Source organism: Dermacentor variabilis, chromosome 8 (assembly GCF_050947875.1).
Source record: "Dermacentor variabilis isolate Ectoservices chromosome 8, ASM5094787v1, whole genome shotgun sequence".
Classification (NCBI taxonomy): Eukaryota; Metazoa; Arthropoda; class Arachnida; order Ixodida; family Ixodidae; genus Dermacentor; species Dermacentor variabilis.
The window spans coordinates 86563860-86589248 of record NC_134575.1 but is presented as its reverse complement, the minus strand read 5'-3'; the positions used below and the strand labels follow the sequence as shown (position 1 = coordinate 86589248).

Sequence of the window (25389 nt, the reverse complement as noted above, 5' to 3'; positions counted from 1 at the left end):
ATGGATAAATAATTTCGTTGTCCTACGAAGTTACTGTAATACGTTTATGGCGGTATCGTGTCGACATGGCAAATCGGTCACGGCACCCTATTTTTCCTTATGTACTTTTTCTTCCTTTCTTGGTTCTGGCTTCAGGTAAAAGTCAAATATCCGGTATTCCCGAAAACGCACCTACCGATTTATGTTGACTCAATGTCTCCCTGTACTGTTGGTCTCGTGAGCATTTTACTGAACAAGGAAGTGCGGTGTTCCGCAGTGCCATGTATTTGAACCCGATTGCACTCTTAACCCAATCTCTACATGATGCACAATGTTTGTTGCGGCAAGGCTTTATCACACGGTACTAAAATTTTTTTTTGCTTGTGACATGCAGCGTTGACGCTGTTGTTCTTTGTCATAAAAAAAGGCAAATGATTTCACTTCACTCACTGCTTTCCGCGAAGAGAAACGCCAAGATAACCAGGAGAGCAATGGATATCAGCAGCAAGATGATGCTCAGACAGGTGACCGCACGCATATCACTCGTGTCTGGGAGTTGACTGCGGGAGAATAAGCGAAGCAGATCGAGTGAATGGGACGGAATATCACGGTGAACTTTATAGCTTAGAAACTAATCATGCGCGATCTCATAACATTTCGAAAAAAGGACTTCGCACATTTCAGTTACTAGTTTTTGAGCTTACAAATTTGAAGGTTGGCCTGCTGGGAGGACCTGAAGTACCTATTTATTTTATTAATTTGTGTAGTCTGATGGCCCTACTGGGCATTACATAGGGAGCAGCGAAGAATAATCACATGATCTGTAGCGAATCAATGCATAAGCTAGAGCAGTTAACAGTTTATCCAAGCACATAAGCGCATTTAAAAAAAAAACTACCTCCTCACCTTTTCTTGAGAATCTTTGTGGGCACTTGTGTTACACTATAAAGAACTGCTACACCAAAAAAAATCGCCGCCCAAGCAATCTGTACAGATGGTTAACCAGTGAAGCTGAAACGTGCGGCCCTGCTGTTTATGACTGGATTAATCCGGACGGTTCATTAAACGACGGCTTGGTAGGCTGGCGGATCCTCGGTACGCAATTGCTGCTTGCACTCTGCTGCACGAGCCTGTTCTCGTGCCCGGACTGCAGCACCGGCACGGCCTAGACGAGCTCGTTCCCGGTTCTGTTCGAGGCGTTCCTTATCGAAAGCAGCCTACTGCTAAGGAATACGTATGATACGCGGCATACTCATTTCAGAGTCGGAGAGAAATTGCTGCGCGGACGCTTGGCTGCGACAGAGAGCAACGACACCACTGCTGTTGTAGATAATCCAACAGCACCTAGATAGCAAAAGGCCCATCCACTCGGATCCATGACGTCAGGCTACCTGGCCCGACTGCCATGGAATCTAATGGCGATGTTTCCGAGTAGGCAACAGTGAGATTGACGTAATTGCTTTCATCACACCAGCCTTGTAAATGGAAATTGCGGGCCAGGCAGCATGAAGACATTGATCGGTGTAAACAGGCCTTATGGTATCTAGGTGGCGTTGGCTAATGGCGCCTCTCTCTTTCTCCGCCTTTCTTTTCGCACATGTGCATGGAGTTGCGCAGGAGGAGTTTTCAGCGAACAGGTGACCTACAGACGGACAGACGAATCAGCTATCACATAGAGCTTCGCCGTAAAATTATTCTTGATCTGAAGGAAATGCGCCGGCACAATCTCTTCGTAAACCTTGTTTCAAAGAATATATTGCCTCAATGTGCAGAGAACGTTGGCAATCCTTGTCGCCGACCATTCTGGGTCGAGGTGTCGTCGCTTACTCTTGCCGTGTGCGCCGCATTACCTCAGCTTCAACTCGTCGTAATTATCCTCCTGCGTGACGCATAGCCCTTTTCGCCTCGCCTTCAGCCTGAAGCATATCAGTGTCCAGCTAATACTAAGCCTGCTTAGCTTCAGCCTGCTCTGCTAACCGACGTTGGCGTTCCTTCTAGGATTCGGCAGCCCGCTTTCAGCGCTTTTCTTCAGCTGCTGCAGTCGAACTAGTCTTACGGGCTTCCTATGATTCGGCCTGTCGTCACCTACACATCGGCTCGGCCTTCTTTTGGCGACGTTTCTTGGGCAACTTTCCATGTTGTACGTTGACAACACTGCACGAATTTTAAGTTGCGCTCAAGCACCCGCGGCTCTGCAAGGCATGTCTGAACTTGTCGAAGGCCACAGGCCATTTGCCAAGTGCGCCGCAACGGTGGTACCGAGAGCCCCGGTACCGCCGGTACCAGATCTGTCTTCGGAATCAAATAACACTAATGAGTGGACAATATCCGGGAGGGACCTACGAAAGAGTCTATAAACATGCTTGATACTATAAGCAGCGGCAACTTACAATGACATTGTTCTCCTAAATATCGTGAGAAGTGGCAAAACAACAATTGAATATAATTTAAAGCAGGTAATTACTAAAGTAGATAATTAGGTGGATGACCAGCGGACCTCTAAAATTAGTGGAAAGGAAACTTGTGGCAAAGACTTTTATTGCATCACCCATTGTCTCTGAGTACCGACGGTCACAAAGACTTTTTGCTCGCTGTGGTATACACTGATCGGTATGGCCGGCCACAACTGCAGACACATTCCCTGCGGATAAACACAACTGGTAATTGCAGCGGTTCGGCCTGTCGAGGTGGCCAAATTGAAACGCGCCAAGTGTATCAACGCGCTGCATTACCCGCGAGAAATTCATTGGGGCGTTCTATGCCGCCTGTGGATGCATGCGTCCGTGGCATGATTATTTCAAAATTGGGCTTCTGTGCTAGAGGTCCTTTGTTGGAATCCTGCCATTGCACAGTACTAATACTGTTTATTTCATTATTTAGCTCGCAGTTCTTCGTTGAAATTGCCCAGTCTACAAAGTCAGGAAGTCGTTTGAAGCCAGAAGGAAGAAGTTTAAACAAACCCATGTACCTCTCATAATTCCCATGCTAGATCGACCGCTCCCATTGCCGCACCCATAGGCACTTGCGCCAGAGTTCCCTATAGCAATTATGGTAAGAAACCATGTACTCGGTGGTTGCTTGGCTCTTCTCTTGCTATGCCAGGTGTAAGCACAAGCCTGACAGGTTTGATTTGCCCCCTTATAGAGTACGCGGGAGCTTTGAGGCGCGGACATCGAAATATCTATGAGAAGGTAGACATATCCAGCTTCATTGTAATTGTTGCTTTTTTATAAAACCGCTGCTTTATGCATTGAAGCAAAGAAGTAATTGGAACACAATTCATGCCGACTGACAATTTGCAAATTAATGTTTCGGAACTGGTGCTGCCCACAGCATTAGTTTCAAGTGGGTATGCCGTGGGAACTCTGCGGCTATAATTTATACACTGAAATATGGGGCGTAAGATAAATAATAAAAACTTAATTAGCGTAATCACATTAATTATTCAACTGAACACTTTGCTTTCTCGTAGATGTAGTGGTCGCCTTATCGAGTAATTTAGATCAAGGGTTAGACTTGTGCAATCTGCCATAGGCAATGTTTAAAAATTTCGTGCGACTAAGAAAAATACCCATTTAAGACGAAGGAGCACTTTTTACTGACGAGAAAAAAATAAAAACTGGATTTGTATACAAATTTTTACGGTATCCTAAACGATTTTAGGGCACGGAGTTATGTAGTGACCACACCGGTATCGCTGTAATATACGTTTCATGGCCGAGCAAGTTGAAACCTGTCAGCAACATGAAGGTGACAAAAATTCAGCACTTCTGCTTGACTGAAGCTGCTCGTAGCCCCTGCAGCGGTAAAGGAATCAATTGTGTACGTTTCCCTATGTCGGCACAGGAACGTTTCTGTCTATTCTGTTCACTGCTGCTCAAAATGTCAGGCTAAGACTATTCTTTGCCCAGATTATGGACACTAAGTGCTTCTGCGACGTAGAATTTGAGCTTCATGAGATGACACAAAAAAAGATCTGAAAACGAATAATTATAAATGTTTTCCAGCCTGTGAAAACAAAGTGATAGCTAGTAATCCAATATTGATTGTACGCCATTTTTATTGAGTGGTTTGGCTTCCCTAGGCCGATAAAAATATTTTCCTCTCATAATGAAGCAACTTCTATTTTGTCAATACATTTTTTAATGCTTAGCTTCGTGATTTAAGACAAATATGAGGTAGCCGCTCGGGTCCATGAAACTTATTTCTCGAAAAATATTGTAAAGAATTATATTTTGTGTGATGCCGAAGGTCTTAAATTTTTGAGAACGAAATCGTAGTTATTCGAATGCCGTGGATCCGACAGTTGGCACGGAATGACCGAAGAGTTAGATCACAATATTGGGCAGAGAACGTGCCCAGTGGTAGCCTGTTAAGAGTTTCTACACCCAATTTCATTCCATATACTGTTGGGAAATGACTGATATTTCTCTGAGCGCTCACCAATGAATGTTTCGTTCCCCCTCTTCACCGTCATCAGCACATCTTTATTTGCACTGCAGGACGAAGGCCTCTCCCTGCTATTTTCAATTACCTTTGACCTGCACCAACAGATTCAAACTTGCGCTTGCGAATTTCTTAATTTCATCGCCACACCTATTTTCCTGCCGTTCTCGACTGCGCTACCCTTCTTCCCTTGGCACCCGTTCTATAACTCTAATGGTCCACCAGTTACCCATCCTACACATTAGGAGGCCTGCCCAGCTCCATTTTTTTCGTTCAATGTCAATTATATTTGCTGTCCCTGCATGCTCTTTGATCCCCACCGCTCTCTTCCTCTCTCTTTACATTACCCCTAACAATTTTCGTTATACCGCTCTATGCGTGGTCCTGAACTCATTATAGAGCTGCTTTGTCTCCCAGTTTCTGCCCCGTACCTTAATACTGGTAGAATTCAGTGACTGTATATGTTTCTTCTCAATGATAGTCATAAAGTCCCAGTTAGGATCTGGCAATGCTTGCCGCATGTGCTCCAAGCTATCTTTATTCTTCCATAAGTTTTCTTCTCGTGATCAGGGTCCCCTGGGAGTTATTCAGTTTCATAAACCTACTTCATCACGGACACTACAGGCTGACTGGCGATCCTCAACTCTTGTTCCCTATCCAGGCTGTTGACCATTACCTTTGTCTTCTGCATATTAATCTTCAACCCCACTGTTACACTTTCTCTGCTAACGTCTTAAATCCTTTGTTGTAATTCGTCGGCAGAATTGCTGAACAGTAAAATGTCACTTGCAAACAGAACGTTGCTGAAAAATTCGCCGTTGATCCTCACTACTAAGCCTTCCCAGTGTAATAGCTTAAATACTTCGTCCAAACGCGAGTGAATATCATTTTAAAGACTGTGTGCCCTTGCCGGCCCCTTTCTTTACAGGTATCTTTCTACTTGTGTATAATTAAGGTAGCTGTGGAATTTTTCGAGATATTTTAGAAGATGTTTACGTAAGCTTCCTATACTTCTTAATTACCCATTGTCTCTATGACTACTAGTATCTCTAGTGAAACAATTGCCTTTTCGTTTTAAATGAAAGCCATATGGAGAGGCTGACTGATATGAATGCGATCGATTGTGGTGTATTCCTTCCTGAAGCCAGCCGGTTCTCTTGCTTGACGGAAGTGTTGCCTTCCTTCTATCGGAAATTATCTTGGCGATTATTTTATACAATACCGGTATTAAGCTAATGGACCAATACTTTTTCACTAGCTTCAGTTCCCTACTTATAGCGGTTTTTTCAAGAAAAAGTGCCCAGAATGAATATGCAGGCTCTCTTATGAATTAGAAGATAGCAAACCGAGGGATCCGACATTTATTAGTCAAACTATGAATAATGAATCTTTTATTTTCTAATTATTTCACTATATATATGTGTGTGTGGTGGGGGGCGGGGCAAGTGAGTGGAAATAACCCGAAGGAACCCATTTTTATTAGTAAAACTGTAAGAAACCAACAACTAATCACATGAACGAATCACACACACACACACACACACACACACACACACACACACACACACACATATATATATATATATATATATATATATATATATATATATATATATATATATATATATATATACATATATATATATATATATCAACCACATGACCGGATTAATATTCTTCGCATGCTCGCATACACATTTTCACTTTCACATTCCTGATGCTAGCGCATTAAAGAAAAACGCCATAATTCAAGAAAAACCGAAAAATGGCTACAAGCGTGCAGCAGGCTCTGTCCGAGGACATCGCAGCCGCTAACGCACTGCTATCTTTCCAGCGTCAGGAATCACAAATGGGAAGAGGCACTACTAAAAGGCTCTGTATCGTCGGCTGCTGCCCTGTCAGAATAGTGTTGCGGCTACACTCTACAGAAGGGTCCCCTCGCTGTAGTCACTTATTTACGGTTTCACAATAGCAGCAAATAGAACCTCATAATCAATGGTCCGCCGACGTCGTTTATTCAATGTTGTTCATTTACAGAGGCGGCTAGCATTTGCTAATATACGACGAAATTCAATGCAGGCTCCTTGTTCTCTGGGGAGATCACAAAACGCACAGGTAGCTCCCGTAGGTGACGTCAGTTATGACCAAATGCATGAAGCGATTAATAATTGCGTGACTTTAATTTTGCAAGACTTGTTAATGCACACGCGCAAGTTCCAACAGCAACTGTACTGAAACAGGCCACAAAGATTTGTTTGAATAATTTGCCATGTGAAAGTTTGTGTAGCGCAACTTGACAAAGGTCACTGTAATTAGTATTTATTCGGATTTACTTGGTTTCGGCCAGCGATAAGCGGAGACCCCCGACCATGAAAGTAGTGTGGAGGTACTCTAATATCGTGTTAACAATAATACCGTTAACAATATTAAGTAGAATAGCGCGTAAGGCTATTGCATAACGCTAATACTCACTGCTCTAGGTTCACGAAGCGTACTTCCAGCTCCTCTCTGAAAAAAAAGTGAGAAAAGAAATTTCACCAGAAAATAATTTTTAATTAAACCATTAACAATGCAAGTAAAGATGCAAGCTTACGATTGCATGATGCTGCAACCACAATTATATTCGGAATAATATTCAGCGACTTTCCGAGTAGTTTTGCGCCATATGCGACGCAAGAAAACAGGAATGGCGCCCCTCTGCACGCTGATAATAGTAGGCTCAAATTTCATTAGTGGCCACGACCAACTTTACAAATGGGTGTTTGTGCAGGCCGCAAGACACGCCAAACTTTATTCATGCTTTGTTTTTTGAGATTGTGGGAAGACGGTAGTATGCTGTCAATTACCCAAGCGCCCCGACTTTGGAACATGTAGGATGAGCGAAAAAAAAATTAAAGATCTCACACGCTGTGTCAAACCCTGGAACAACGCTTTCGTGGGCGAACAAGGTAGAATTACCCGCCACGACAACAGACGCTCCGTAAATTTCAGCGAAGAGCGCCTCGCTCAGCCACCATGGTGAATCCGTAACATTTATTCAGGAATTGAACCTGTTGAATCGTACGACACGATTTGTTTGGCGTGGTAGGGGAAAGCAGAGAATCGGTGACGAGCCCATCGGATCACTTCTATCTTTTATCACCGACCAGCTACTACTGCACAGATTTTGATAAGGTTTGGTTCACTTTGAAGGAAAAGTTAATGCATAGTGCCACGTAGTAGCGACGGCAAAGAACACATTAGCAATACTGTGAATGACGACACTAACTCTTTATTGGGCGAGCGTGTGCCTAGACAAGCAATTTAGACTCAAACCACAACGGTAGCGGCGAACACAGTCAGCGATTGTGGAAAAGCTGATCTGCCGGTCAAGCGCGTCGGCTTTTATGCACGAGCCATCAAACATTTCTGAGTAATCGCTGGTGCCCGCGTGTCTTCCACAAAATTCTACGCATTTCACGTCGCACATGCACTAAGATACATAAGCTCCTGTGACAACAGACACCGGGTAGAAACATCGAGAACAATCGGGAAACTTCCGATACAAGCGAGCGTGCCCCGCGGTGTGCCATAACGTTTGTTATACGGTGAAAACCGGTCCGCCGAAAAAGATAAGTACACGTGTCAATAGTGGGAGTAGCAAGGAATGTTTTCATTCAAGGTGCCAGTTGTTTTTGCTTCCTTTAAAATTCCAAAATAAACATATATCGGCTATCATGTTGCCAATTCCATAGCTCTGCAATAACGATATCGTAATTGAGTAAACTGCTCCTAATAATACACCTAAAGTGATAATTTTGAGATGTCATACTCCGCTTTGACATATTTCAATAATTTCAGAGCAAAACTTCTTCAAAATGAGGAGAGCGTTTGATTGGTCCGTTCAGACAAGCCTGCGGGTCACCGCCCGATGCTTACGTCGCCGGTTGCGCAAATTTGACGTCAGGAGAATGGAATAAAAACAAATTAGAATAGCTTTGCGTCATAGAGCCACTGCCCTCGAGAACCGATTCATAAAATAAGGTAAGCAATGTCGACAAGAAAAATCGCCGTTTGCACATGCTGCTGTGAAATTTACTCGTCGCATAATTTACCCAGATGCATTGGTGGTATCTGACGAGATGTCTCCCGCCGTTTGCTCGCCGATCTCACGCCTCTGCTTCTTCCTCTTGCGTTTCTGCAGATCCTTCGCGATACGCAGAGCCTGTATCGCTTGGAGCACCTGCTCCGCCTCCTCACGCGTTCCTATCGTGGGCAGAGAAGACGGAGGTGCCGCAATGGTCCCAGCGGCCAGAGATCCTGCAGTTTCGCCAGGGGTCATTGCCCCTGTCGCGGTGGCCAGAGTCCCCGCAGTTTGGCCGGCTTCCAAATGACCCGCAGTTACGCCGCTGGCCGGAAGACCTGCCGTTGGGCGAGCGGCCAAAAGCAGCGTAGTTGTAGCGGTGTCAAATGACCCCGCTCGCGAACCTCGTGAAGTCATCTGCGAAGAAAGCGTGGGTCTATGTTTAGCAGGTAACCAAATTTTGTACTTCAGCCAACACACACATAATAATTTCACTTCAATAAAATGCACAGTAGTATTTGCACTTTTCGTAGATGTATAACAAAACACAATTCATAAAAAAGAGGACGTTAATTTTTTCTTGATAACTGAGCACAAAAATCGTTCAAAATTAGTTATTGCAAGTTTTCACAAAGCGTCTAGGGACATGAAGTGGACGCCGTCGCTTTGGAATGATCACTTATTGGCCCGCCAGGTCTCCCTAATATACAGAATTCAGCTGATTTATCTCACGCTGTAGTCTTCACAATGGCCAGTGAAATACGCGCCATTTTACTTGACGTGTTGGGACATTTTGAATATGCTCTATGACACCTACCGCAGCGCCCGCTCGCTTTTCCATGTACAGAAACTTTAGTTTTACTAGAAAGACTACGGCATATTATACCTTGATTTACACGAGTGAGTACATCGAGTCCACTGGATTCCTGCACAAGAGAAATAGCTCTGTAGCGCTGTGGCGAAAGTATGGTACAGTGCCTGCATTGCCGTTAACAACTAGCCAGGTTGAACTTTCTACAGTTGGCGATCGTTCACGCACATATAGGGGCCAAACCCTGAAAGAAGGGCATTTTTTTTTTCAGTTTGCGATGATGATTTGTCAGGGAATAGATGTCCTAATAAAGTATTTTCAGTTACTCTGTTTAGTAAATTTAGCTTGCATAACCGCTGCGTGATCACTCACTCTTCCCAAAAATCACTTTGTTGTGAGGCCGATAGCAGAATGATGATCCTTCCGTGAGACCTCTGTACAATGTCTTAGAAAAAAATAATTAACCATAACATTTTTGTCCTCGTGAATAATCAGCCACAAAATGGTCACTTCTACTGAGATGTGGCGTTTACCATTTCATGAGTCACTGTCTAGGTTGCGAAAGGTATTCCACATTCGAATTTCTATCCTTGCGAACAATTCGATGTTTACCATATGACCCATCCACTTAGTGTTCTGAAATGCTACACTGACATTAAGTAATAAACTAAGAATGTATTTATTCGCCTTACTCATTGAATGTCTCTTCGCGTAAGAGTATTTTTTATCTCAGGTAGTAGAAAACATGAAGGATCGCTCTCGTTAAGGGCATGATATTCAAACTTCAGGGAGCCTAACATGTGTGTACGAGTAACGAAATGTAAGAGAATAAGCGAATTGCTAAATGCAACTTAAGGCAACATGACCCAGACTGAACGAAAACATGGTTGATCTTGATCATAACCAATTTTTTTTTGTATCTCTGAAAGGCAGCCACAGTTTAACATAAGGAATGGTGAACGTTAGTACACTATGGTGTACGTATAATTTTCCAGTCTTGTAATACAAATAGAGGTACAAGATGAAAGCTAGTGGTCACGTGTAAGCGAATATGCTACCCGTGATGGTATTGACGATATTCTTAACATTTACATATACCGACGGAAATGGGGAAGAAAATGGGGCTTGTACAGAGGCTTCCAGCTATGATTGGCAAAACCACAATACAATTTCTTATTTTTTACTTCACACACTTTTATCGGAGAGGTTTTGAAATGACATAACAAGAGATGAATAATATCCCCGGGCTAAAAACCAAAAGGATCCATCCACTAAGTTAACTACTTATAATGATTATCTTCTTAGTTACAAACATTACCGTACATGTTTACATTGGAAAGTTAAAGAGAGCGATCATAAAAGTCTACCTACACGTTTCCACATTTCAAAACGATCACGTTAACCTAAGTAACTCTCGTAAAATTATTCCTTCAGTTTACGTGATTGACTCTTGCAGGACGCATTCTCGGAGAGAGATAAAACTTTATTGTCTCCTTGATGGGGCCCTGTGGGGGCGGGGGTTATGAGACTGACCCCCTATCTCCCTTCCGTAGACGGCGGCCAGTCCTTTCTCTCTGGCGGCGTCTTCGGACGCATTCTATGAGGATCACATTCGGCGACGTGACCCGCAATGTTGGCTTAGCGGGTTTGGCGTCACACTGCTAAGTCAGAAGGCGCGGGAGGAAAACCCTACTGTGGCGGGTGGGTTCTTGTGGCAGGAAAAAAAAAAACACAAAGAACGCTGGCGCACCATGCATTAAGTACACGTGAAGTACCCCTGGCGGTCAAAATTTATTTGGAGTCCATCGCTACAGCAAGCGTCCTGATCATATTGTCGGTTCGCGTCGGAAAAACTCAATTCAATTTTTGTTTTACCTTTTGGCGATACTACGCGGCGCGTTGTGAAATTTTGAGTGTGTTTGCCGATCCAGCCAGTCCGCACACTTGGGCAGTGATATCACCGAAAGTGACAGTCCGAGAATACGTTATACAGCAGTGTGACATGTGGCTCGTAGTGGAACTCCCCTGTGACGTAGTGGGTGGCCTAAAATAAATCCTTGCGACAGAGTGCTCCGTCTCGCGCCTGCTGCTGAAGCAACCATGCCTCAAATCTGGAGTAAGGTCCCAAGAGAAAGCAAAATTCCAAGGTAGCGCCACTCCACATTTCCTGCTCGTTTTCTCTTCCATCGCCTTCCTGTCGCTCTATGTAAGTGCCCCCAAGAATGCTGAAAATTATAACCTGGGCATACCGAAAAATATAAATATTTCTTGTTTACCTTCACATCGGTTATAAATACGTCTTTATCATAAAAGTATTACTTCACACGCATAGCAATTATTCGTTTAGTGTCTAGTACAAGGTCCAATATATAAAGATGCACAATTTGCGCTTTCTAACTGCCAACACTCTGCAGGCTTTATTTTACACCCCAAGCCATGGCGTCTTGCATGCTCCCTCGCGTGCGTGCTTCCTCGATGCAAATTTGCTGTGGTTGTCTGCTCCATACCCCCACGGCAAGAAATAAATGGTGAGATCTCCCATCGTTTAGTCTCGTCTCATGCTCAGGGCAGGACATTGTCTATCTTTTGTCATCGTAATAGAAATCACCTCCTTGTTTCGATGCTTCTAGGCCTATATGCACGAGGCCGAGGTGTAAAAGTTGTTTGGTTTGAACTTAGCAGATGACGTCACATCTTTGCAGCTGGTGTTGCATTGACGATGCAAAACGCTTTAGAAGCCTAATGGTTCATTGCATCACAATTTTATTATTCCCCTCTTGTACGCTACGCGATGACGTTGCAATATGATGGATAATTGGGCTAGTTAGTAACGCATAATAATAAAAACCTATAGCGTTAAAAACACGAAAGACGTGGAGAAAAGAACACAATCCCCACGCTCTCGGGTTTTTAGCGCTCTAAGTTTTTATTAATATGCGATGACGTTGACGAGCAGACGCCAACTATACGCCGAGCCGCCGACGCGGCGTGGGTGAGCATATTCAGAGGGGCATTCGTCCCTCTTGTAGGGTAAGCAAACCTCAAGCATTCGCTGAGAAAAAGTTTACTGCAAATCAAACTAAGCCCCAGCATTCAAGTAAAAGTGGCCTATAGATTACAGCGCCGAAACATTTGTTTCTGTGATTTATTCTACCACCGCGCAAGGAAGGACGCATTGTGAACCCTTCTGATGCGATGGACGTCGGGAGCTTCCGACAAAACGTGGACAACATCTTGATGTTTTCGCCTTCCTCTTTCGCCAAGGCGTCGGTAGCTTCCATAGAGCTTCACGGAGCGTCTAATGCAAAACGTTACATCACTTTCTGCCTTCTTATGCCTCTGCTGCTGTGTTTGACTTTAAAACACTGTCCTTCGTTTTAGCTATAACTACGCGAATGAAGGAGAACGGAGAGTAACCACGGGAGTGAGGAGGATGGCGCAAAGAACAGAGAGTGCCGATACCTAGGAAGCTTGTTTCATCTGGGGACCTTAATCGTCAGTTCTGCACACGGTCAATGGACATTTTAACCGTGAAGTGCGACAGTAGCTTCATATGACGTCACGCTTTACGTCACGCGACAAAGAGCCGTGTTACAAGGCATTGCGCGCGCCATGACGAAAACTGAGCAAATATATTGTCTCCAATTATTTCAAATTACATGACCATTTTGAAAATAAAAACGTACAAATAAACTTAATGATTCACTTCAACTTATCCCATATTAACAATTGCGGTAAAGTTAGTGACCAGAAGGTTAACGATTCAATCACTTTAAATAGTAAAAAAAAGTGCTTTGCTTCTCTTGGAAATAGCGCCCGCCTCGGAAGATGCTTCATTTTTACTGACGTAATTCGTGTGACGTTTGCGGGAAGTTTTCAAGAAAAAGCGTTCGAAGTAAAAACGTAACATGCTGTACACTTCAATAACGGGCTGTAAACATAAATGAAATCTGTGATCAACTGCGGGGCGACTAGCCAGTAGAACAACATGACCGCTGCAATAAGGCGCATCTTAAGAAAAGTCATGTCCTATACTACCGAAGTATGAAGCGACAATTAAAAAAAAAAGGCTAATGCCCCTACTTTAGCTTTCGTCTTTGCCTCACATCGTCGCCATTTTGGCCAGTGCGTTTGGATCCGAGAACGTATCGCGTGACAAGACTGATCATATAGTGACGAGATCTGTGCTGCCTCGGCTTTGCGCGCTCTCAAGCAAATAGCACATACACTGCGTTCCGCCCTGAGGCTTCCCTGTCGTCCCATTCTATGAGTATGGTCCAAGCAGTGGCAATTCATAGTCGGCGAATATAATGAGGAGGACGTGTTAAACCAGTCTAGGAGGATTGGTAGGCTTTATAGGTTTCAACAAACGAGCTCCAGCGTTTGCCCGGGTCTAACGTTTCCTAAACACAACATACCTGGTTCATCACCCGGCTCCATAGATGATTAGGAATTAGGCCAGAAAACGAAAGTACTGGCGTGCCGCTGCCGCTGCCAGGGTGGGACCTGGTGGCTAACGATGCCTTCCTGATTAGTCCTGTCAAAACAAGAGATAGGTAAATCAGGCCCAGCTTTCTCGCAGGCCCCACATGCCTTGAGAAATATTGATGCTAACGATAAAAGAAAGTTAGGCGATAACGTACCATAACAGAAGAAATATGCGCCACATGCCACACAGAAGAAGCAAAATGATTTTAGTGGAATAGTTTGATGCGCCAGTTGGTGCTTGGTGAACGTATAACGGTTTCCAGCAGATACGGACGCGAGCACAAGAAGTAGAAACGGACAGGACAACGATGGACATACAAATGAAGTTTGTTGTGAATACATTCCACAAATCTCCGCCACGCATGTGTATGCAGCCAAGGACAAAAACAAGGTTTGTAGTCAAATATCAACAAAAGATATACACGTACAGAAAAGCCAAATCAAACCCCTTCCCGACAAAGGCAACAACACTTGGATTAACATGATAAATTTGGAAAGTGAAGTTCTTTATGATTGATATGAACCGAAGGTTCACTCACGAATGTATGCGCGCCCAACTTTTTCATGTGGAACGCTTCGCTATTTTTCCTTTCCAGTTTACTGCGCTCTCTCCCCACTATCGATACACTATCAAAAACTAGTCGGCAATCGTGCTTTTTGAAATGCAAAGGCAAGTTCCCTCCTGTACCTATAGGTATCAAATAGCGATGCTCACCCATGGTAGTGTGTCCCATGCCGCTCTCATGCGGACTGTCCTATATTGGCTAGACAGGTCGTTGCATTAATGACCACATGCGTGAGCATCGCTATTCGCTACCTGCGGGAACAGGAGGGAACTTGCCTTTGCATTGCAAAAAGCACGATTGCCGACCAGTTTTTGATAGTGTATCGATAGTGGGGAGAGAGCGCAGTAAACTGGAGAGAAAAAATAGCGAAGCGTTCCACATGAAGAAGTTGGGTGCGCATACATGTGTGAGCGAACCTTCGGTTCATATCAATAATAAAGAACTTCAATTTCTAAATTTATCGTGTTAATCCATGTGTTGTTCCCTTTCTTTGGAAGGGGTGTGACTTGGCTTTGGTGTACGTGTACATCTTTTCTTGGTATTTGAATACATACGTTGGTTTTGTTCTTGGGTTTATACGCATGCGTGACGGAGATTTGTGCAATGTATTCACAATAAACTTCAGTTGTAAGTCCAGCGTTATCCTGTCCGTTTCTACTTGTGCTCGCGTCCGTACTTGCTGGAAACGATTATACGTTCACCAAGCAAAATGACATTGGGTCTGAGCTATTTTATTTACCCCGTTGGGTTGCAGTACGGTGACAGAAAATTTTGTTGAAGGACAGCATTTCGCATTTATAGGTAGCCGGTAATTTTTTTTTTACGTTATCTCTAACCTCGTTTGCCAGTTCTAAACTTGACATATGTTGGAGTAAAATGCACAGAAGCATGCTGCAGGCAACAGTGTCGCCACATGCCCCATTAAAGCATGTATTACTTATGTGCGAACTAACGTTAGTCAATCTGTTCAGCGAAAGGAGAAACGCATTAAGAAAACACGGTGGTAACAACAATTCTAAGACCTAGGATTTCCATCGTCAGCCTTCGGAGGGCTGAAGACCGCAGGTCTTAGAGTCGTATCGAGCATTGTCCTTTTATTTTATTTTTTATGTCTTTGAAGGACAGCTTCGCTAATGCTAGCTGAGGACACCCTATATTATACGCCATCTGGCATTCAATTATTGTGGGCATTGCAACATAAAATGTAATTTAAATGACGGAAACATGCAAGCATGTTTTTCGCTTAACACAACTTACAAAACCTACAAGATGCGTTTATACCCTAAATCTATGAAGATACGCGCCGTTCCGGAAGTTACTGCGTTTAAAACCGAATGCAACTAACGTTTGTAATGATCGGCTGTGTTCCTTTGGTTCATCTCAGTGCCTGTCGCGTAATTTCTCCTTTTTATTCCTCCGCTTCCGCAATGCATCCATGTGCCAGTAGTTGCGCTTCCTGATTTGCAAGTATTTTCTAAAGAAATTTTATGTTCAATGCGATGTCGTTATGCCTTTAGTACTCAACGCTCGTTCTGCTTAAAACTTTTTGCCAGCCTGCGAAGGGGAGTGTAATACGAGGGTCGCATTTCCTTGCTACGTTGTCCCTTCATTAACCATGACAACATAGACATTCAACATGGGTATTTTTCCCTTCGCTGATCTCAGAAAAGATTAAAAAGATAATGTGGGATTCACTATTTTACCGAATATTATTGACCAGCACATGCACAAATGTTCGGAGAAGCAATGCGTGACCTGTGACCAGAGGGATGCGGTGTTTAATGTGTATGCAAAGCGCCATACATTATTAGCACATCAAAATGGATACTATTACTTAAAGGTATGCTTAGTGCTTACTCTTTTCAGGATCTCACAAAACTTCGTATGTGAAGCTGGTTGTGCGTCATATGTCTATTCATGCAAAAAGAAAATAAGCAGTGAAGTCCCCAGAAAGCAATTTCCGTGCAACGACTTCTCTGGCTAAAGCTCGCACTCATCGAGTGCTGTACAGCAGGCGGAACAATACCACGGCGTAGTAAGCAAAGTCTCCATATTGACGCGGACTGCCCGCTCCGTCCTATTGCGACATCGTGGAAGTCCATCACAAGCTGTGACTGATCAGGAAAAGCACTTGTGTCGGATGCGTCGCGTACATGTGAGGCGGGAGCTTGCTGTCATAAATCGACTTTTACAGCGGCAGTTTCATTTTAAACAAGAAAACGCTAGACGCGAAAGAGAAGAACAGGAAGGCGACAATACAAACGCTTTCTAACCGAAGCTTTATTCACGAACGTGCCATATAATATGAGAATACTGAAAGCAGCTTGTTCACCAAACATAACGTACTTTGCATGACAGCACGTTGTTACGCGCGATGTATCTGGAAACGAATTTGCAGACGGCTCGTACTTTTGTGCGCGCTGCGCTCTGCCGCTCTTGTGTTAAAGCGATGGACTGCAAAAGGTCAGTTTGCTCACCGCTGCTGCCGCGCTTGCTCGCAACAACGTTTTGACAGCGAGTTTCCGCGCTCATGCAGCGTAAGCTGTTTATGTTTGCCTCTGCGCGCTGACACCGTGCTTCTTAATTCACTTACTGAGCGAACGTTTCCCAATCTATAGGGCCGATAAAACTACTATCTTTAGTTCATACAGCTCTCTACTAATTTGCTTTCGCAATCAATGGCTCCCCTTTCGGGGGAAACTGCGATTTTTCGTTCAACGCGACGCACTTCTAGAGGTGGCATTGTGTGTTGCGCTTTGGATAATTAACCGAAATTACGGGCATGGTGGGTGACCTTGCAGGCAGAGCGTCTTGCATTGCAATAATTCAAATAGATCAAACACATCATGCAGCTGACAAAAAACTGCAATGCGGGCGTCCTTGCAGCACCCTTCTTTTCAAAATGACGCATCAAGGAACACTGCGTTTTGTCTTTAATTATTTGCAAATGAAAATGGTACTGTATATATTAAAGTACGCTGAGCGCTAATGGGTTAACCGAGAAAGTGTAAGAGTGTGGTTGAAGATTAATACGCAGAATCGGGGGGGGGGGGAGTTATAAGGTTGAATAACCTGGTAAGGTAACACGAATTCATGATAGCCAGTCAGGCTGTAAAGTCTGTCCAGAAGTACACTCACCTAGGAGAATTCCACACATGGGAACCTGATCATGAGAAGGAAATTTACAGATGAATAAAGATGGGTTGGAATGAATGCGGCAGGCTTTACCAAATCCTGACGGGAAGCTGACCACTATTGTTTAAAGTGTATAAACATTGCATTTACCGGTGCTAGCGTCTGGGGCCCAAACTCGGAGGATAACAAAGCCCGGGAAAAAGTTCACAACCGCGCCAAGATGGATCGAACCAAGAATATTAGGGATGGGGTAATCGGAGATCACTGCGAGCGGCCTTCGTCCGGCAGTGAGCGAAAAGATAGGTTGATTTTCTTGCGATAATAGCACATGAAATGTGTCCATCTTACAATGAACGTCTTGGAGCCTATTCGGTAGGGCTAGCTATACAAAGGTTATAGCACCGAGCGCTTGCTTTGAGAGGCTCTTTAGCTTTACGCGTTGAAGAAGGTGACACGCCACGACGGTGAAATGGTGACAACTGGACGACACCGGATTAGATAGAGAAGGATGCTAAAAATAAGGTGATCGCGTTGCGCGTCAGTACCAGTATCGGTGAAGCTTCTGGTGGAGATTGCGATCAACGATGTTTTCTTACACCCACATTTGCAAGCACAAAGCACATGACCAAGTTGGACAAATATTCACCGTAAAACATCTCAATCTACTTGAACATTTGGCCCTCCAACATCCTGATACCACGCGTGATCACAGCGAAATGACGACAGTTTGTCGTCGACGTGAGCCCGACAATGAGAAAATGACAGGATAAAAACGACAGATGACCACGTTAAAACGACCATGACAGCATGATAGCTATGGTACAACGAGTCTATAAAGACGCTGCTATGGTGACGCAGCATGAACGACGCTGGCTTGACGACGACAAAATGATGGCGACTGCGCGACAACGGCCGCATAATGGCGACTGCATGACAGCGGCAGCATCAGTGCGCTGCCGTGACGTGAACGCTGGCGATGACTTGACGACGACGAAATGATGGCGACGGAATGGCTTCCACTGCATGACAAAGAAAGCATGATAAAGTCTTAGGGACGACGATGGAACAACGACCGTGGGAACCCAACAAACAAACGTGACGTCATGATGACGAAAGCATAGCGACAATGGAATGAAGACGATGGATTGACGATGATTGCACGACAACGCAATGGCTACAGTGAAATAATGGTGGAGGCATGACAACGATGGAATGCCAACGCTAAAGTGATAAAGATGGCGTGGGGATGATGGTATGGCAACAAAGGTATCACGACAGAACGGTTACGAAGACTAATTCAGGCCGTCGGTGTGACGATGACTGCAGGTTCATAACACAGGGATATTACACAATATGAGACGGCGATATGGCAAAGACGTAATGATGGTAAAGGAATGATGACAATGAAATTCGAAGGCAAGAAAATGATGAAGGAATGTCGACGATTACGTCACAACGAAGATGCGTTTCTGGTTGAGCTCACGTCAGCGTTTACTTAAATCGCCGCAGACTCGAGCCGCATCTGTAATCGTCACTACCGGTAGAAGTTTCCGCTATACTTGGCACCGGTCACTCATGCGAAATAGCAGCCACTAGGGGTCAGGAAAGACCGGCAACTTGGGAGAGAGAGGCAATAAAGGTTTCGTTTCAAAATGTGTGGGAGAAGATTTCCTCTATGGATAAAATCAGAGAGGGTACTATCAGAGAATCTACGGAATTTGCTTTAGTTAGCCGGCCTTGCTAGCGTTGGCAACGCTCGCCTATTCGTAATCACCGTGGCATTCTCTTGCGCCCAATAGTCCACTAAGTGTTCAATTACTCTGACGGACAAAAAAAAACAAGCCTTATACAAAGATAGCCAAGGAGCACTACAGCGGCAAACACTTGAATAAGCTTTAGGCAGATGCCACCTCAAGCCCACCCCAGCCCCCAAAATGCCAAAAGCTATGCAGTTCCTTCTTGGCATATGAACCGTGGCAAGCTTGCAGCACGTGTAAGTTTTAGGGTTCATTTTGGCCCCACTGGCCTTCGGCGCAAAAAAGCACAAATACGTCAGAATGTGTTTCACAGTTGTAAAATCTGCAGTATAATTTGTTGATTGTGTTGATACCCTCTGTAGGCTAAGGTATATAAGTTCATGTCACTCACGGGGAGAGGGAAGTCTGAATTCGAGCAATAGTTGGCGTGGGCGCATTAAAAGAAAAAGTGCGATAGAATACAATCAAAGTGAGGGCAATCATGCACACATCTGTGTATGCTTGGCAATCGCCTGTATTTTGGGCTATTTCTTTAAAAGTAGGGGATTACAAGGCTCATTTCCAGCGAGTTATCTATGCGTTGCATGTGTTGAACCGAAAGACAAGGCAGTGCTATTAGATTTCTACTTGGCTCACAGTATACAATAATACAATATTTGGCTAGCTAAGCCAATTTATCCACTAAAAAGAGCACGCCTGTATCTGACAAAGCAAATCACCAAGCAATACATTGTAGCATTAGCAGGTCAACAAACGAATTTCATGATACGAGGGTGCGTCGGAGATCTTGGAGTTCGGGCTATAGTAATCGAAACTGTTTCCTATAGTTTACACTCCTGTATAGAGTGGGCACCTATCATTTAAGGATGCGCCAACGGACTGTTGTGAAGCATAGAGGTTTGGTTCTTGCTGCAGCAAAGTCTAGTAAAATAGACTAATCCGAATGTTCATCAAGGGGGAACGCTATTTTTTCGTGCTTTATTTGTAACAATTGGCAAACTACATATTCCCATTTGTATAAAATATCCGTTACGTCGCCGGGTGTGCTACAGTACTTTCACGATGATGAACCTGAGATTTCGTGGACTTAGAAAATGTTCCTGTGATAATGCACAACTCATGCGATACATCATTACATTAAGCCAATATTAACCCTAATTTTTCTTTTAGTATTTTGCAGTGTCCTCGCACTAGGGCCGCAGTTATTTTTTTTCATACGCGCTCCTTTCATAGTCCCGCAACTTGGGCTTCTATACCTTAGCTTATGCGCAGGATTTCAGCAGTAGTCAGGGTAAACGACTCTTAAGGTGCGTCCTCGCCAAAAATTAACTTCTTTACAGTGTCTCGTGTTTGCATGTTTTCTACAGCGATGTTCTTTCGCAAACTTATATACAAATTGCTTATTTGAGGATCTGCGCGCGCACCTAGCCAGATGCAAGCGCAATCTTATGATAAGACCTAAATGATATTTTGATAAGATAGCGTTGCGAGTGGCATGTTAGCCGTGTAAGTACCCGTGTAACGCCTAGGAAATAATTTTGTGGAGGAAGATAATGTGCTAATATGAGCACTCCCTATTGCGGAGACTGCGCAACTGTTTTTATCCCTTTATCTTTCGATTAAAAGTATATGCGGGAACTTGTGAATTTCAGGTGACCGTTCTCCGTTGTTTGAAGCCAAACGTTGGCACGTCTCCATAGCCCAGCTTACCTCGATTTCGCGTTAGTTCCCTAGCCGACGGTCCGAACGATGGGCTTTTCCCCAGAGTGCGCCCCACATCGCGGGATTTCCGAGCAGCTTGAAATGATGTTCCCGACTTTGATTTTTTGGACGTCTCGTGTGGTGAGGTAGGCATCGACACTTGAACGGCAGACTGCGGTGATGGTGAATCGCGCGGTGATTTCGACGGCATCGGTTTTGTGGGCACCGCTGGTGCAGACGGTGCTTCTCTTATCTGAGGGACTACCTCCGGCTTCGAGGATGGCGTAAAAGGGGGCGTTGCTGCTGATCCCGGCATTGAGGTTGGCGCGGTATCTTGTGTTGCTTCTCTCGGCTTTGGGATGGCCGCCATACTTCACGATGTCCAAGTTGTCGGAGAATTCGACGTAGACTGCGAATACCGTCAACGACAGAAGCACGAAAAGTACTTAGAGAATATTAGTACTCAAATATGCCTCACTGCGCTGAGAAAGGTCGGCTTCGCATGTCGTTATACGTTGATACCGAGAATAACACCCTCAGATTTTCATATAAGTTTCTTGCACAAACTTCTGTACAACAAGAATGGTATCCCATGTTCCATCTCTGTGGTTATGAGCGACAATGTGAATTGCTTGCATGAAAACAACATATGAATTCCTGACGTAAGCGTGTGGCTATTGTTTCGTAGAAACTACAACGCGCTCGGTTGTGTATGTGCATTTTCTTTTTCTTTGGTGCTCGGTTCATATTTGATATGAAGCAACAATATGGGTGCAACAACGTAAATTCTCCAAGCGGCAAATAAATTGCGAATATTACATTCTTCGCTAGACGCGAAACTTGCTTGATGCGGGCGTTTGCAGTAATGCTGAAGGTGTTGACGCAGAGAAAGCGTCATATTAGGATGAGCCTTTGGCTTTAAATAAAAGGGGGAGGGGATTTCAATGTATAAGCTGATGATCACGAATTCCTTTTAACGCGAATCAGGTTCGCCGAGTTCCACAGCAGTTCTCCGGAAGCTGTGGCGGCAAAGACCAGATGTGACGGCGTGGCCGACAAGAAACGCCAGCCAGAAAACAGCCAGGAACGCAGGCTGCGTGGAGCTTCTAAGCGGTAACGTATAGCTAGGATATTAATGAAAACATGCGGCCGGACGGATGAACGGGCCCCCAATGAACTGAAGCCTGGCATCGAAGCGTCCTGCATAGCAACACTGCGATGACCATACTAACAAGCTGTCCCAACCCAAACCCGTACACCGGCGTTGGTAAAGCCGGCGTGCAATGTAGCAACATTCGCTGGTCATATCGAAGAGTATAGAAATGCCGAGCTTGTATTCTTTGAGGAGTTTAAAGGCCAGGCTATCGGATATTATTTGCACAGGTTGTAGCGAAGCAATTGAGAAGGCTCAGATAACGCATAGGAGTGGCGCTGGATATAAAGAAGCGTTCCAAAAGAATTCGCTATAGTGAAGCCTATCAAGTCCTCAGAAGGTTTTGGGCAGTGACCAACAATTACTCTAGAAATTCCTGAATGTGTGAGAGTTCCGTTATACTGCTTCGCCGCCTTTGATATTAGAGTTGCTCACTTTGCCTTGCATACGCGAAGTTAACGTCTTTTTATATGTTTATTTGGTGAGGCCGTGCGCGTCTGCTTTTTATATCATCTTTTGCATAACAATATTTGCCTGGACCATTTTTCATAAACTGAGCCACGTTGAATTATATTGCCCTTATGAGGATCGCGCTGCCGTCGTTAAGTTTCTTTTTTTTATGCGAATATATATGGGGCGCGTGTTTTCACGACGCACGAATATTTCATTTTAACGGGAGATGCAACATTACGAAGTACTAGCATAATTTCACCAGGCTGTACGAAACGTTTCTTGTTTAACATTACACGTAAATAACACTACACGTAAATATAGACTTTTATTTCATTTATTTATATTTCTGTATTCAAAACACAAAAGAAATGATGGCAAGCTATCGCCATCGCGATAGTTGCGTTATGAAGCCCACTGCTAGAAACGGTGCCCTGGGACCGAGTCTCATAAAGATTAGGAAGGTCCATTTGGCCTCAGGCGATAGGTCACTGTTGTGCTTGCGTCGCCTGCTGCCGCAAACAGCAGGGTGGCACTTCAAAAGATGAACGCTTCATGCATCTGTCAAACATTTTCGAAGCTAACCTGTCGTTGGCTAAAAGCGTAACCAGCGCTTTGGGTTCGGTTGCTATGGCTTGGCTTTTTACTTGCTACGCTGGCCGCGCGTACTTGCTACGCTGCCCCAGAGACCCACCGCCATCGCCCACGTGTGCGATGGCTGCTTCGGAGGCTATGACTTGCCCTTGTCGTCTGCTTGATGTTGCTCTCTATGTTTCGGCGACGGTTGGGCGTCGGATACACGCACAAAGAGATGACGGAAAATTATTTGTAGGGTCACTGTCAGCTTTCTAAGTCGACCTTTTGCTGGCTACGCTACAAACTAGAGGAGACAATGGTGCATGCGTGTTAGTGGCGATTCCAAGGAGAAAATGCAATTACTTGCTACGGTTCCTCGCCGCTGGCCTGGAGCTTCCAAATCTCTGTCGGATGCGAAGCGTTCATCGAATAGGCGTAGATCTCTATCGCCGACACTATCAAGAAGTTACTCTCTCAATTACTGTCGATTGCCGGTAAAATGGCTGGGTCAGCTCTTCTGTGAGTCCAGCTTTCAAAGAAAATGCCAAGGAGCGACTTGTATGGCGAAATTAAATTTATCCCAATTCAGCAGCGAGCGGGCTTCAACTAAGCAGCTTCAGCGCATTATTTGTTCCTCTGATAAGACTGCAGAGGGAGGACTGGACAAGTGCATGAATCATTGGGTCGGTTGCCCTCTTTGCTGTTACTGCGCCGAAACCGAAAGCGCCAAAAAATGTCGACATTACTCGGTGTATATAGAAACAAAATAGCAGAATCTCCGCACGTGCGAGCACGTGCGCGCAGCTTTGGCTGTCCTAGCCCAGAAAGTTTTTCTTCGGGTGTAGCTCTCCTGCTTATTATCTGTGCGTATGCCACACCGTGGTTTTCCATTCAGTTGTCTTAATGGAACTGATAATAAGTGCGAAGATGAATACACCTAATCTTTAAATCCGGTGACCACAAAATCCGAGGTTTCCCGTCGGTCCCATCTAGTTATCTGTTGTAGCACAAGGCGAGTAACGCCGCTGTCGGCGCCTCTCCTCGAGCTAGCGCTATGTTACGCCTTTTATCTGCCCTTGGCGCAGTTTCTGCTTGCTGCCCAGCAGTACAGGTCTCGAGCCGCTATGTGACCACCACGTAATTTGATAGCACTGCGTGCTGGGAGCTCCAGCGCAAAGATATGCATCGCTTTCAATGTCCCAACCTTCGGGGGAAAGTGATGGCTTTTTAGGAACGCATAAGTTCCGTGCTGGAGAGGTTCTCGCTTCGCACTCAGTCGCAAAAGAAAGAAGATTTCTATAAGTTTACGGTAGATCAACGCACTTGTTGGAATCGTAGTTTAACGAAGCTCTTCTTCAACTAGGTAAATTAATTGCTACGCAGAGAAACAACTAATGTGTGCTATGTTATTTTCGATAGCGAATTGACCAATTCTCGAGGCGCTGTCGCGTTGTCCGCACCGCAACTATACGTCCGTCGTACATCGGCTGCGCATGCGCTGCCTGCGCGCTGACCGTCATGAGGTCTGCAGAGGCGCGAGTTACGTGCAGTGCGCTTGAACGAAAAATCGACAAAGCTAAGTGGACTCGCCATCACGCTGTTCGACTTCACTTCGCGGTTCCTCGCAAAGCGATAAAATTTATACTATGCGAAAAAGGCAACTTTGCAGAGTAAAATATGAGCAACTCTAGCATCAAATGCAGCGAAGCCGTATAACGAAATTCTCGTGTTTTTGTGGAACTACTGCAAAACGTTCGCTATATCGAAGACTTTGTACACACTTCCTAAGGTCCAGTTGCAATTCTTTGCTGCATCTGAGCCTTTCAATCGGTTTTCGCAAGGCTACCGAAGGTCATCGTGACAGCATTACGAAAAACCTGGCAACTTGCGGGACACTGTTCTTGCTTCAGAAGAGGAACGGTGCCTTGCATCCAGGTGTTAGAAGAAATGTGCTAAGAGCTACAGCGTCACGCTAACCTGCGTATTATCAAACGTTCCTTCACTTAACGCGCGTCGTCCGCTCAATCGAGTTGAGAGCCTTGCTGCCTCTCGAGTGCAAAACACTCCACTCTCCTCAAGGATTACCCTGGATCGTCAATGAAGAGTGAGGACAACTACTGTCAAATCACGAAACTGCCACCGGCTTTCTCGAGTCGAGGTGGAAGGCTTAGTGGAGGAACGTGGCTGGATGCGGGGTAAATCGCCCTATCGCGTTAAATGTTTCGGGTTTGGGCAGGACTGTTATTTCTTTTACCTGGAATTGC

The 25389-nt window shown here is 44.7% G+C and overlaps 1 protein-coding gene across 1 annotated transcript; it reads right to left on the bottom strand.

Moving 5' to 3' along the window:
- Positions 1 to 421: 421 nt before the first annotated feature.
- Positions 422 to 21244, bottom strand: LOC142591466 (uncharacterized). The gene is made up of 5 exons (XM_075703793.1): positions 20956 to 21244; positions 13718 to 13836; positions 8520 to 8905; positions 6898 to 6933; positions 422 to 539 (listed from the first exon to the last, which is right to left on the bottom strand). The coding sequence occupies exons 1-5, from the start codon at positions 21155 to 21157 to the stop codon at positions 422 to 424; spliced, it is 861 nt and encodes a 286-aa protein (XP_075559908.1). The 5' UTR covers positions 21158 to 21244.
- Between the last annotated feature and the right edge of the window lie 4145 nt (positions 21245 to 25389).